The following is a 13958-nucleotide window of genomic DNA, read 5'->3' as shown; positions in this document are numbered from 1 at the left end:
TTTATTAGCGTTTGACCTCAAGAACTCAAAAACATTCATATTTTGATGCAAAATACGACAAAAAAATTAAAATTTAAACTTTGACCTTGAATTCCTCTGCCACTACTACTACCGAATTTGATATTTTTTGCATTGAAAAGCTGATTGGGTTATCTGTCAAACAAAAAAAGAATTATGCAAATATCTCCATCCGTTCAAAAGTTAATGAGTTTTGACCAGAAACCGTTTCTGAGCCACTGTGGGTGGGAGTATTTGTTTGTTATTGTTGTACATACAGTCAATTTTTATTCCCATATTCTTACGCTTTTTTTCATTAAAGAATTCATGAGGGATTAAAGTCTGTTGTCAGCGATGATAGGACGTCTTGACAACTTGACATTTTGTGTTTGTTTTTTTTTCACACGAACAGAATTTTAAATAAATTCCTTGAATTGTGTAATCTAACCATAACAAATAACAAGATATGCAAAAAAAGCGAACAACTTCAAGGAGGGAATTAAAAAAAAAGAAACAAAAAATCAAAGAAAACCATAAATCAGAAGTGAAAAATTCAATGGGATTTTTCACTCAAGTTGGGGCAGTCATGGTAAACCACAAATAGGAAGGCTTCCAAAGGCAGGCTGCTTACCTAGTGCTAAGTACCACACATTACCATCAAAAGCATACAAAATAAAAAATAAAATAAAGTATTTTACATTTCAATTAATCACATCTCTGTTCAAAGCATAGATTTTTTTTTGTTGAAGTAAATGTTGATGGTTCCAATAATTTCTTGTTTATCCCTTAAAATTTGAATATCCAAATTTGGGGTTGTCATCCCAAGGGTGTAATTAAAAATTATTTTTATATTATTTTTTAAAACTACATCGAATTTAACGCCGTTTTGGTAGATACTTTGATTTGCGCATAATGCGGCGTATATTTCGTCTCGAACTGAGAGAACGTCTCTTATATCGTTGAGGTATAATTGGACGGGGTGGTGCAACAGTTCTGTGAATATTTTTCCCAGCTTCTGGTCGTGGCAACTTAAATGCAGGACATTGAATTGCCTCTAAAACATTCTAAAAATGAAATATGTTTTATATGAATTTTTGTTCTTTTGAGGTTATGTATGTATGTCCCAATTTACATTAACCCCCAGTTTTTGTAAAAACTTTTATTCTTCTCACACGAATTGTCAAATTTTGTTGATCGACTTACTCGCTTTACCGCAAATGTAGAGCGCTGATTTTTAAATGAGGAACTCTTAACGATATATGGAACGGGTATACGAAAAATTAGATGTGAATGTCTTCTTGGGGCTGAGCTATGGATGCCTAAATTATTACGAATATAGACGAACGAACAAAAATAAGTTACAAAAACATGGGGTAAGAGCAGTACACATTGTCAGTTTTGAATGTCGATATTTTGCAGTTATCGATAACTGTCCAACCGTCCAGCAACCACAAAACATTTTGTGAGAGAGGGGGCTGAGAGGCAAAGGGCTACCATATGCCTCACCTCTCTCTCCATCAAACTGACAATTGTCGCAAGTAAACTCGCCTAATGTAAATTGGGACTATATTGGTTCTCTTCTCACCTTTTGATTGAATTCACTTCTTTCATTTAACGATAATTTACGCCATGCAATTAAACCGTAATGTAAAAGTTTCTTTAAATCATATCGAGGATGATTTTGTTTATAATAGCGCAAAAAATTCACATAAGGATGACGTGTTATTGCACGTGGATTTTCTTGGAAGAGATGGGCGAAATTGTTGATCTTTGTTTTGCCAAATGTTAATGACATCTTTTGTGTCTAGCATTGAATTTTGTTGGGGTTTTCTTTCGGGAATTTTCTGCGTAACTTGCCAATTTTGTTGTTTTCACAATCAAAAACAAGTGTCACTTTATACAAATTTGTTCAAAATACATGTATGAGAAAATTTATTTATTTCTCATATACACTTCGGGAGTAAAGTTTACATACACTCTGTTAATTTCTCGTTTTAGGATGAGTACAAACATGTTTATGAAATTCCCAATACACACCACATTTTTCGGATGTAATTCGAAACATTTTGATTGTAATTCGAGTATTCGTTACATTCCATTTGAAATTCGAATATTTTTTTTCTTGTAGCTCCAATTTGTCTATTTGCAATTCGAATTGTGCTGCTTGATATTTTAATTATTCCATTTGTAATTCGAATTATACCATTTGAAATTCGAAACAAAAAAATTATAACATTTTTTATTGGTTGTGTTCCTTTACTTGCCTGAGATTATCATTTCTACAAATTTTAACCTGAAAAGCGTTCCTTAACCCCAAAAAATGGTAAAACTGTAAGCAATTTTTAAGACAGGGAGAACAAAAATGGCGATCTCTTCTACCACAGGCTACCAGACGAATTTCTTCGGTTAAAAAATGGTAGAACTGACTTTTCGACATATGTTTGACAATTATTTGGCAATGAAGAAAAAAGTTAAGAAAAACAAAAAAGCGAGCGCTGACAAAACAAAATTAGAAATTGCGAAATAAAAGAAGAAAATTGAATTTTTATGTTTCTTTTTGGCATTGTTACCAGATATACCATTTTTCCTTTCTTTTACTTTTCTAGTAAAACTGGCTCTTTTACCACTTTTAACATTAAAAATAGTAAAGGAACAAAGCTAAAATATTTTGTTTATCGAATTACAAATAAAATTTTTCGAATTGCAAATGGAATAATTCGAGTTTCAAATGGAATAGCTCTAACTACAAATAATTCGAATTTCAAATGGAATAATTCGAAACGGAATTCTCGATTTTCTATTGAAATGTTTTGAATTACAAATTGAATTCTCGAATTACAAATGAAATGTTACAAAATACTACTGAAACGATGCGAATTACATCTGCCGAAGGTGTAAATTTCATACAGAAACATTCTAAAAGCATCCAAATAGGATCTGAAATAATGCTTAGGGCTTAATTCCAACGGAAATATACAATATAAACCTCCGTCGTTTTCGTATTATGATCGCTGGGGTAACTGTAGGTGGTACATTTCTGATGCAATATGGAACTGTTGCAGACCCTATTTATGAAATTTCCAGAATGTATGTAAACTTTAGTCCACGACTGTATCTTATTTTTGTTTTCTTTTTTATGACATTCTTTTTTGGCAGACAACTAATGACGTATAAACAGATTTTTCTTCAATCGAATATTTTGTTTTTGTTGTTGATTCATTTATGAATTTAATGCTCTGCTGCCATTGTTGCTGTTGTTGCTGCTGATGTGCTATTTTCAGTGATGATTTTCTAATTGGTTTTTGTTTGTTGTGCTTTGTTATTGTTTTCAGAAGAAAATTGTTCGAATCACGTTTTGCGAAAATAGAATAATAACAAAAAATTTCAGAATATTCAGTTGGGTGCTGTAGCACTCGCAAACTCATGTGAAATAATTGCGCTAAACATAATGGGAATGAATGGCAGGGTTGTGACAATGGTGGTGTACACAATTCACCTTCCACAAATTCTAAATATAATTTTAGGAATGCAAATTAGCGCCGTTTTGACTGATATACGCGTTTTAATATATACATTTTTATTGTTCTTATTGGCTTGATTTTAGCAGTATCTAGCGCCCCTCCCCAAAACGGACTGCCTCTGTACTTTATTCATGCAAATGTTTTCATCGATTAAATTTTGAATTGGTCATGATGTAGTTCTACAAGAATAGCACAACTTAACATAAAGAATAAATATCAAAGTAAATATTCAAAAAGAATATATTTTTAATATAGTATTTTTGGACTGAAAGAAGAGTCAGCAAACAATTGAAGAACTCGTTATATGTGCAAACATCTACACATACATACATACAGTGGTGGCCAATACATTTGCAACAAAAATGCAGGTTTTAGAAAAAATTATTTAAAATATTTTTTGAACGTAAAATTAGGAATATTTTTGCAATTATTTAAACCTAATTGCTTCAAAAATAAGAAAATCAAATGTTTTGACACGATATACAACAAAAATTCTGAAAAAATATGATAATACATTACACGTCTTAAAATTTAATTGTCAAAACATATGCAACTGAACCAAATCCCATGTGAAAATCTTCAATATTATCTTTTTCTTACTTTTTTGGCTCGAGGTCAGAGAGAAATAAAAACTAAATTTTTGTTTTTATTTTTGAGATTTTTTATTTTGCCAATATTTCGACCATAATCTATGGTCATCATCAGGGCGTTTTGAATTTGTTGTTTCTTTCTTGCACTACATTCCACGTCTCGATCTCGATCTTGTTCGAGTTCAGAAGTTTGAAAGTGTGTAAAATTTTAAAACTGATACGGGAAAAGTATGAATATGGGTCCATGGGTCAGAAACTTCAGAAGTAATGCACATTTCTTCACCTTTCATTTTTCGATTTAATAAAAAATTCAGATATTAGAGTGCAGTTATATCGTTTATTATATCGTTAAAATCAGAGGCTTATAAACGTAGTGATTGGGTTAATATTGGTTAATACTGTATTAGCCATTCTGATAAGGACCCAATCACTACGTTCATACGTTTTTCGAGACCCCAGGGGGCTTGGGTTTTTACTTATTAACTGCTCTCTAATATCTGAATTTTATTAAATCGATAACTAAAAGGTGAAGAAATTTGTATTACTTATGAAGTTTCTGACCCTTGGACCCATATTCATACTTCTCTCGTATGACACGCCACTCCGCCAATGAAGTACGTATGACTGATATCAGTTTTAAAATTTTACTCACTTGAACTTCTAAAAACTAAAATAATTTGAATCATAAGAATAAATTATATTTTACAAAATATTGAAGATTTTCACATGGGATTTGTTTCAGTTACATACATATGTCTTGAGCATTAAATTTTAAGGCGTGTTATGTATTTTCATATTTTTTCAGAATTTTTGTTGTATATCGTGTCAAAACGTTCTATTTTTTATTTTTGAAGCAATTAAATATAAATAATTGCAAGAATATTCCTAATTTTACGTTAAACAAATAGTTTAAATAATTTTTTCCCAAACGTGCATTTTTGTTGCAAATGTATTGGCCAGCACTGTATGTACATATGTATGACAAAAACACAGAGGGTCATAATGAAACAATGACAACGGACTGTCCCAAGGATGAATATTTTATAACTGTATTTCGTTATTATTGCCAACACGACCACCATTTAAAACAAAGGGAAGTAATATTGAAATTTCTTACAAAAATTTCTAATGCACTGAATAACACATTACAATGTAATGCAAACAAGCTATATTTTGTATTACCAGCAGTTTAAAGGTAATGAGTTTTTTTATGTTACAAGGTAAATGAGCTTATTTTACTTACTAGAAAGCAGCGTTACTCACGGTGAGTGACCGATTACAAAACCGGTGGCTATGAAAGGACAAACACGGAAGTTATCCAAAAGAAAACTTGTTCGTGTGCGATTTATGTCCGTTTGAAAAACCGCTTATTAATAATATGTAATTTTTGTCTGAAAATCTGAAGATTTTAATGTTTTTTTTTTTCTTTAATTGAATATCAACACAACGGATACAATTGAAAAAATAACAGTTTTCATACACAATGAAGCCAAATACATACCTACATATTTATGTACCGGATTTATGTATGTGGCAAATGCGAAAAAGAAGAATCACATACAGGAAAATAATAACAATTGACAATTGGCAAAATATTGTTCAAACACAACAATAACATTGATAACACAATAATAACATACCACCAACCTACTAAGAAATACACCACCAAATTAAACCCCCAAAAATGTCAACAACGACCTCCTACATGTCCCCTTCCTTGCCCTGTGATAACAATTGTTGGTAAACGGAAATCGAATTACCCAAGACTATAGCAAACGGTAAAGAAATCTTAGAAGAATACAAGTAACAACAGCTCTTAGTTCAAACCTCCGCACCGTTCGTACCTCTGTTACCTTTTTGTTGTCGTTCGTTTGGTCCAATAGCGCAATGACAATTGTTGTTCGAAGCATTCTATCGAAACAAATACCACAACAAGCTTTTTTATTTTGCTTTCAATGGAGGTTAAGTAGCTTGATTGTGAACTGGAAATACTTTTTGCTTGGCTGAAAATCAGTGGTCTATGGACCGACCAGGAAGGTCATCATCACCAGCTATGCAAGTAATATTGGCAAAAATAGTCATTTCCATTGACAATATTTTTGTTTGATGACAGGAGGGGGATTAGTTTAAAATTGTATTTCTGCATTGAACAAAATCTACCTTACCAATTGGTCGGCCAATTGGTATTCACAACGACAAATTCTGGTTACTTCTAAACTGGAATGTTTGGAGTTGAAAAAGCGCACTCCACTGCCATTCACTTTTTGTTTTTTTATCGTCATCGATATAAACATAAAACCAGATGGTTGTTCGTTGGCTGGCGGGCTGACTACTGGCTCTTAAATAAATACATTTGATATTGGATTAAGTGGAGAATCAACTGTAAACCGGAAATTATATTGGTATTCAAATTTGGTGTTATTTCTTGACGCAAATCACCAACTGAACGGCTAACTGACTATTACGGATTTTCTTGTTTCCGAACGAACAATAACCGTAATAATAACAACAATCATCAAAGACGAGATCAAGAAATTGTTGTGAGACAGGTTTTTGATATCATCATTTAAATAATGTGTGATGAGAGAACGAACAAACAAGAAAAATATTTGGATAAGGAAACACATGACCATTGATAATATAATTGTAGGGTTTAAAGGAGTAACACAACACATTTCAAAATTTGCACAGTTCACAAATCAATTCTAATCAACAAAGACTTAATTCGTGCAATGTTAATATAACGACCGATTGAATCAATCGCCTAAACCCATAATAACAATTAAAAAATACTTTGTTGTTTCGAAGAGATTTTTAAGAATCTAAAATTGCATATTTTTAATCCTAACCCTTGGTTACTGCTGAGTTTTGAAAATGCATTAGATTTAACTTTTACGATTGGATAATTTATTTTCTTTTTTTCTGTTTATATTTTAATTGGTTTTCGCTTCTAAAAGAAGCTAAATGATCCGATGTTCTTCTTTCAAATTAATGACTTCGATTTATCAAATTGTATTTGTTTTTGTTTACAAACAATTCACTTATTATTCAATATGAGGAGAATGTGGTAAATATGTATGGGATGATTATGAGAGGTAAATATTGCCAAGTATCAGGACAAACACTAAATTCTGAATAAAAAATAAATAAATAATCAGAAACCAGAATAAACATTGGATGTACATATGTACATAACATATATATGTATGTGTTATAAATAAAATGATACAAATATTAAAAATACATATTTAGGTGCACTTGCACTTAAAAAGAAAAAAAAAAATTTGAAGATTATTTGTACTTTGGACGATTTTTTTCTGAATAACATTTTGAATTTTGCCAATCAAAGTTACTTCCCCAAAATATGCATATCTGACTAATTTTAAGAATTTACACAAATTGCTTGTTCTTGATGGTTGGAGGTGGTATAATTTAATTAATATTTAATTTCCTAGTCCATTGCTTATGAATTCTAATGTAATATTTTATTTATTCTCAGTATTTTCCTTCTTCGCCTAATTAACATAAATTTCACATTAATTCACATTTTTGGCGCGATGGTGTTTCGTGTTCTTCCACATTTTTATGCCGCGGCATTCTGTGGAGAGATAAGCAAGGAAACTTTCGTTTTTATTGCCCTTCCGTAGGCGAATGGACGTACGTTTTGCTGGTAGCGGTAACGGAGGCAAAATTGAACTCCGAGAAGTAGCATATTTTCATAAATTTAGCATAAATTAGTTTTAATGTTAGAATATAAACGTTTTTTAGAATACGTACTACTGGAAAGGAATATAAACGAGAAAGAGAGAGAAAAAAACTAATGATAATAATTAATGAAATTGGTTTGAGATATTAGAGGCGTGTGATAATTTATTCCAGGTTTAAATACGAATATTAAGGATATATGAAAGGAAACTATAACGAGGAGTTGGTAAATAGTAAATAAGCAATTATAGCTTTGTTTCAGAACCTGCTAAAAATTCGTAAATTTTCCCTTTTTTCCTTTTGCAAGTGAATTCTACTGTTTCATATAAAGTCGTTCATTTTGCATATGTGAATACACAGTGATTTATAGCTTTCAAACTAAACACAATCCCAAGTAAGAATATATAATTATTTCACCAGAGTCAGAATGAAATGCGACAAATTTTCAAAAGAAAAAGACTTTGAAACACATGAACATACAGTGCTGCTCAAAACATTTGCAACTTGGATGCCTATATCACATTCAGTGTATTAATAGGGACATTTTATGTTTTGAAATATGTTTGTTTTTGTTATTTGATTATTTATTAACCATATTTTCAAGATTTAAAAAGGATTATTCAGTTATGAACACTTATGTTTAAAAAATGTGTGAAATATCGGAGGAACACATGTTTTAGCCTGCTCAAAACATTTGCAACTCCGTGGTACGAATATCTATTAGTTAATTTTTTACGAGTTTTTTGTATTGATTGGCATCAAATTGTTTTTAAGCAGAAGAAGGGGACAACAAGCTTTCATGAGGAGTAAATTTTATCGCACATATGTTGACTTTTGATAGACAAGTATGCCGAAAACAAGACATGTCTAATTTTTTAAGAAAAACTTAAATTATGACCAGAAATTTTTATCAACGCTTTGCTAAAATGGTAATTTTTGAAAATTATGGATCCAACGAGGTCCAAAAAGAAACATAGGAACATCACAATATCTTAAACAGATCTGTATACCGCGTAAAAAGAACTAAAATCGCCATAAGATGGGAAGGAGATGCAAGGACAACAACATCTGCTGCAGGGGATGATTAAATAATTATACGAATTATTAAGCAGAACCCTCAGAGGTCATCAACAGATGTTAAAAAAAGGCTTGACACCGATAAATCGATGCAAACACCTCCGATACATACCATGCCATACCCGGTACACCGGTATACCAAAATAGGCAAATTTTGGGAAAACAGTAATTTCCAACAAAAGTGGAATTTTTCATAGAAATTATGCAAAAAAATGTGTGGTTATGTTTTTGGAGTAGTAAAACCTAGTACTTCTCCTCGATATAAATCAATATTTAAGTTATATGACTTGAAAAAATTTGATTGTTCACCAGAACGAAATATAATAGAATTTGTCCCCTTACACGAAAAAGTTGACCCAAAATCTAGTAGGTGGTTTATAATGCCCTGGAGGTATTTTGATGGACAGAAATGGTACAGGATACATGAGGTCGAGATATTTACCAGATCCAACAACTATCCGGACAGGTAGCATGTCAAAATCTCACCATGTACACGCCAGAATTGTCGTATAACAGAATGTTTTGGCATAATACCGCATCTAAACGTATATATAAACACGTAAAACTAGTAATTTTTTGAAAATATGCTTAAGTTCCTGTCGAACCCAATCAGATATAGTAATCTAAATTCATATAGGACGTTCCGGGACTCAAATCAGGACTCTAGACTATTAAATATCGAATAAAACCTTGATATTTTACAATTATCCTTAGAGCACAGGATTCCAAAGGATATATTCATTTATTTAGTTATCTGGTTTCCTTTACGATGTCTCCAGATAATAAATAAAATGTTTAATTCACAATATATTATCAAAACAAATATAGTTTCTTCAGATTTTGAATCAAATTTTCTCAGTTGCAAATGTTTTGAGCAGAACCAAAAGTGAGTTTGAGCTTTGTTTTGAATATTTTTTGTAAAATAAGTGAAATTTTTGCAAATAAATTTTTAAATCTTTAAAAAGGATTCAATAAACAATCAATCTACAAAAATATTGGCATTTCAAATCCACAAACTACCTCAGAACTATATAAAATATGAACTAGTCATTCCAGTTGCAAATGTTTTGAGCAGCACTGTATATGTAGTTTGTTGAGGTTATGAAAACAGCAATTTCCAAGCATTCGGTATCCAGTAGTAGCAATTACAGAATTTTTATAGAATGTTTTAGAACTACAATATCTTTTGATAATTTGCCCTATCGTGTAAAAGTTGTTCCAAGCTATGTTGGAGTTTGAGTACCATTAGGAACAGTTCCGTATCAAACGAGATTTCGAACAAGGGAATCTTTTCAATTTTCTGCTGAAGATGGTTGTAGAAAATATCCACACTTGTTACACATGACATTATGAGACGAAATCTACGAACGTAAAAGACACTTTTGGAAATAGAGAACAATAAATGGGACAAACTTTTTGGAATCAATGCACAAGAGCATGTTAGAACAAACCAGGTAAAGTACTACAACAAATACAACTCAACAACAACCACATAGGAATTTGTTTTTGTTTGTAACGTTAGTGTCAAATATAAATGTAAACAACCCAGCAAAATGTTCGATGACAGATCATGAGTTGAATCATAGGTGCAAGTGACTTGTCATAGGTGCAAATTTAGGTGAATCACCGATGAAATTTACAAGGGAGTGACACCTGATTTCACCTGTTCATTGTCATGGCATTTTGCACCAGTTCATTGTCATGACATTTTGCACCAGTTCATTGTCACGGCATTTTGCACCAGTTCATTGTCATAGCATCTTGCACCGGTTCATTGTCATGGCTTCTTGCACCAGTTCATTGTCATGGCTTCTTGCACCAGTTCATCGTCATGGCTTCTTGCACCAATGCTTTGGATCCGGATTTTTGCCAATCAGAAATAAAATTCGCAATACAATTATGTAATTTGTTGAATTAATAAGAATACAATGCGCAGATGATTTGTATCGCCAGATGTTATTTTTCTTTATTTTGTATGTAATTTTCAAAATTATATATTATATTAATCTGCAATATCATATTTATCTCTTCCGATGGCTGCAAGATACTTCTTTCAACTTGGGGGGTTCCGTTTTTCCAATATTCGATAAATTATGTGTCAATCTCTGAACCAAGCTCATCGTTTGGGAAATCTAGTATAAATTTGAATTCTGTTATTTTATTTCAAAAGAAAAAGCTGTAATAGTTACCACGTTATGGTCTCTTTTATACTTATTTTACCGATCTCCTACTTTGCTTCTCTCACTTTGCATGCCATGCTTGTGATATCGTGATCTTTCCATTGGAGTTTTGTTCCCTCGGGTCGCATAACGTCAAATGGCTCGTATTCATATGCCGGTGGCATCTTTATCCATCCTGTTAACATGGCCCAACCAACCCAATAATTGCAGCTCGATATGTTTTACTATATCGGTGTTGGTCGGCTGGGGAAGCTCGTGGTTTATAGACGTCTTTTTCATACTTCTTTTTAATATCCACAAAACGAAACAGGTTTCCAAACACAAAATATATTTTTCTTTTGTTTTATATCAATTTACATTGTATTTTTAATTAAAATATATAAATTTTGCCACTATCGACCACTTTCATCTGACTTTTATTTTCATTTTAACAATTACTTTTGCAAGTACACAATTATTCGGGTATATGAGTATTTGATAATTTATTGTGCGGTTACTTATCAATTGATTTGAACTCATGATAATATTGTGACAAAGATCGGATCTTTCACGACTTCAATTGCACTCATGAAAATTCGATGAAAAAGATCGGATCTTTCATGACTTCGATTGCACTCATGAAAATTCGATGAAAAAGATCGGACCTTTCACGACGTCAATTGCACTCATGAAAATTCGATGAAAAAGATGGGATCTTTCACGACTCCTTTCGCACTCATGCAAAAGAACCAGTGAAATCATGATTTCACATGGAATCACTTCCATTTAATTTTGCTGGGAAAATAAGGAAATGTCTATAAATTATTGGAATTTAAAAAACTAATATTTTTTACATTTGATTGAATATTTTGGAAAACATGAATGAAAACTCGTTAGATTTTCAATTTGAATGTTTCCATATCATTCCACTTAATGCATTATTTTTCGCAGAAAGTATAGTTCTTGCAAATATGTTTGAGGTCGCTGGAAATTCTTTGAAAAATGAGAAGCTGTTTCAATGTCTTGTTTTTGAAATCAAAAAACACATGTTTATTAGGGCTTTCTTTTTTCAACCTTATCAAAATACCACACCATATTAACAAATGTTGTACCGCCTCTATAAGCGGTGTTTTAGTGTGCGGAACGTCGTTCGGACTTGGAGGAGGTTACATGTCATTTATATGAAGAAGTCTTTATGGGAAATAGTTTTTTTCTGATGAATATATTTGTTCTTCAAAAAATATATGTATATCCCTGATGAACATAGAAATAAATATAAAAAATGTCGTATGGAATTTGACACTAACATTACAGCCCAGTTCAGTCAGCTGGGTATTGATTGCTGTTACCTTTTCTTGCTCTACCATGGCACAAAAGGTTCATTCAATTAATAAAACAAAAGGATATACGCTCAGTCTGTGACATAAAGGAATATGGAATCCAAATATTTGTTTATATTGACATCTAAAAATATAATTTCATATTTCCGCTAATTCGGAAGCCCCTTCCGCTAATGACATGTTATTTATAGACTTTGTCCGAGAATATGAATATGAGTTATTCACCATTATATTCGTCGAAAGTTAGGTCTTCGACTAGAATAGGGATTGGTAAGTCGACCTTCGATTAGTCGATTCTTTGCTTGGAAAAGTCTAAAAATTTAAGTCTCCTTGTGATATGTATAAAATCGAAATGTCGATTTTTCATGGTCGACTTTTGATTTTCCTTCTCACATTTTTTATGACATGCTCTTGTGCCAGACTATGAAAATTGTCATGAAAATGTTTTGAGCTTATGGGTAAGAAGGGAGAAAGGGAGCTCCTTCAAATCCGCTCTCTCCTAAAAGCTAAAATATTTTCATGTGTTATTTTCAGTGTCTGGCACAAGAGATGGTTTTAATTGAAAACAATTTGTTTAAAATAACCTCGACTTTTAATATCGATTAACTATCCCTAAACCAGAAACTGATACTTTAAAAATTTACGTCTTTTTGGTACTTATGGAACATTTATCTTGATTTCAATTTATTGACAAACATGGATAAAGCGTTCAAAACTGGTGAAAAAAAAGGTACCGTCTTATGGGGGCTATACCAAAAATTTGACCTATGCCAACAATTTGTGTGATCCTCAATCAAAAAAGTTATACTCGTACCGTGGTGACAAGAAAGAAGAAAACTATGCGAACCTGAACTTAATCCAAATTTTAGCATTTTTTTTTTGTAAGGACTTTCTTCTGTAAACATTGCAAAACAAGACCTGCTCATAAACTTCAGTTTTGCGAACATTTTTGAAATTTTGCGGGGGATGTCCTAGAGATAAGCAGTGAAATTCAATAATCGGTTTTTCGATTTTCGATTATTTAAGAGTGTTCTAAAACTCGACTTTCTATTAATCGTAACCGTCGAAAATCGATTATAATCGAATATAATCAACGATTTTCGTTGATGCGATCCGTGATGGTTATATGTATACAAAAAGTAATTTCGATTACGCAGTTTGAGCAAGCCCAATGGTCAACTACGACTAATAGTCGACCACGATACGCATAATAGAATACGACTAATGGTTGACTACGAATAATAGTTGACTCCGTCTTCCGAAAGTCGATTAAGAATAATCGATTATCCGGTTTTTAGGAGGTGCAAAGTTTGGACCTAATCCAACCAAAGGCTGAAGGTATGACAAGAAAGCTTGAATTCTACTTGTTCCAGAGCTATAACACCCCGTTCCACTTGAAAAATCTTCCCAATTTAAATTGAAGAAAAACAAGTGGTCAAAATGCATCACATGTTCTATACAGTCGGACCTCGATTTTCCGTGATGGTCGGGACCGGAGGCATTACGGATAATCGATTTTCCCGGATAATGGAGGCAATGCTTTTACGCAGTTTTTGAACATATTTTTTA

At 32.2% G+C, this 13958-nt stretch overlaps 2 protein-coding genes and 1 long non-coding RNA gene across 13 annotated transcripts in view; 1 reads left to right on the top strand and 2 right to left on the bottom strand.

Annotated features, from left to right (window-relative positions):
* Positions 1 to 13958, bottom strand: part of fwd (phosphatidylinositol 4-kinase beta fwd) — a 158371-nt gene that overhangs the window by 134468 nt on the left and 9945 nt on the right. The window lies entirely within an intron of this gene.
* Positions 671 to 1915, bottom strand: ddbt (deadbeat). The gene is made up of 2 exons (XM_073987362.1): positions 1583 to 1915; positions 671 to 1061 (listed from the first exon to the last, which is right to left on the bottom strand). Exons 1-2 carry the CDS (start codon positions 1790 to 1792, stop codon positions 873 to 875), a joined length of 399 nt encoding a protein of 132 aa, XP_073843463.1. The 5' UTR covers positions 1793 to 1915; the 3' UTR covers positions 671 to 872.
* LOC141404086 (uncharacterized) overlaps positions 5523 to 13958 on the top strand; it is a 128605-nt gene continuing 120169 nt past the window's right edge. The window contains exons 1-3 of the long non-coding RNA XR_012412943.1: positions 5523 to 8294; positions 9980 to 10329; positions 12427 to 12832. This is a non-coding gene — a long non-coding RNA (uncharacterized lncRNA). The remainder of the gene's footprint in view (positions 8295 to 9979; positions 10330 to 12426; positions 12833 to 13958) is intronic.

Source organism: Musca autumnalis, unplaced genomic scaffold (assembly GCF_047663935.1).
Source record: "Musca autumnalis isolate F117 unplaced genomic scaffold, ASM4766393v1 scaffold_4, whole genome shotgun sequence".
NCBI classification, from domain to species: Eukaryota; Metazoa; Arthropoda; class Insecta; order Diptera; family Muscidae; genus Musca; species Musca autumnalis.
This window is presented reverse-complemented; position numbering and strand designations above follow the sequence as displayed.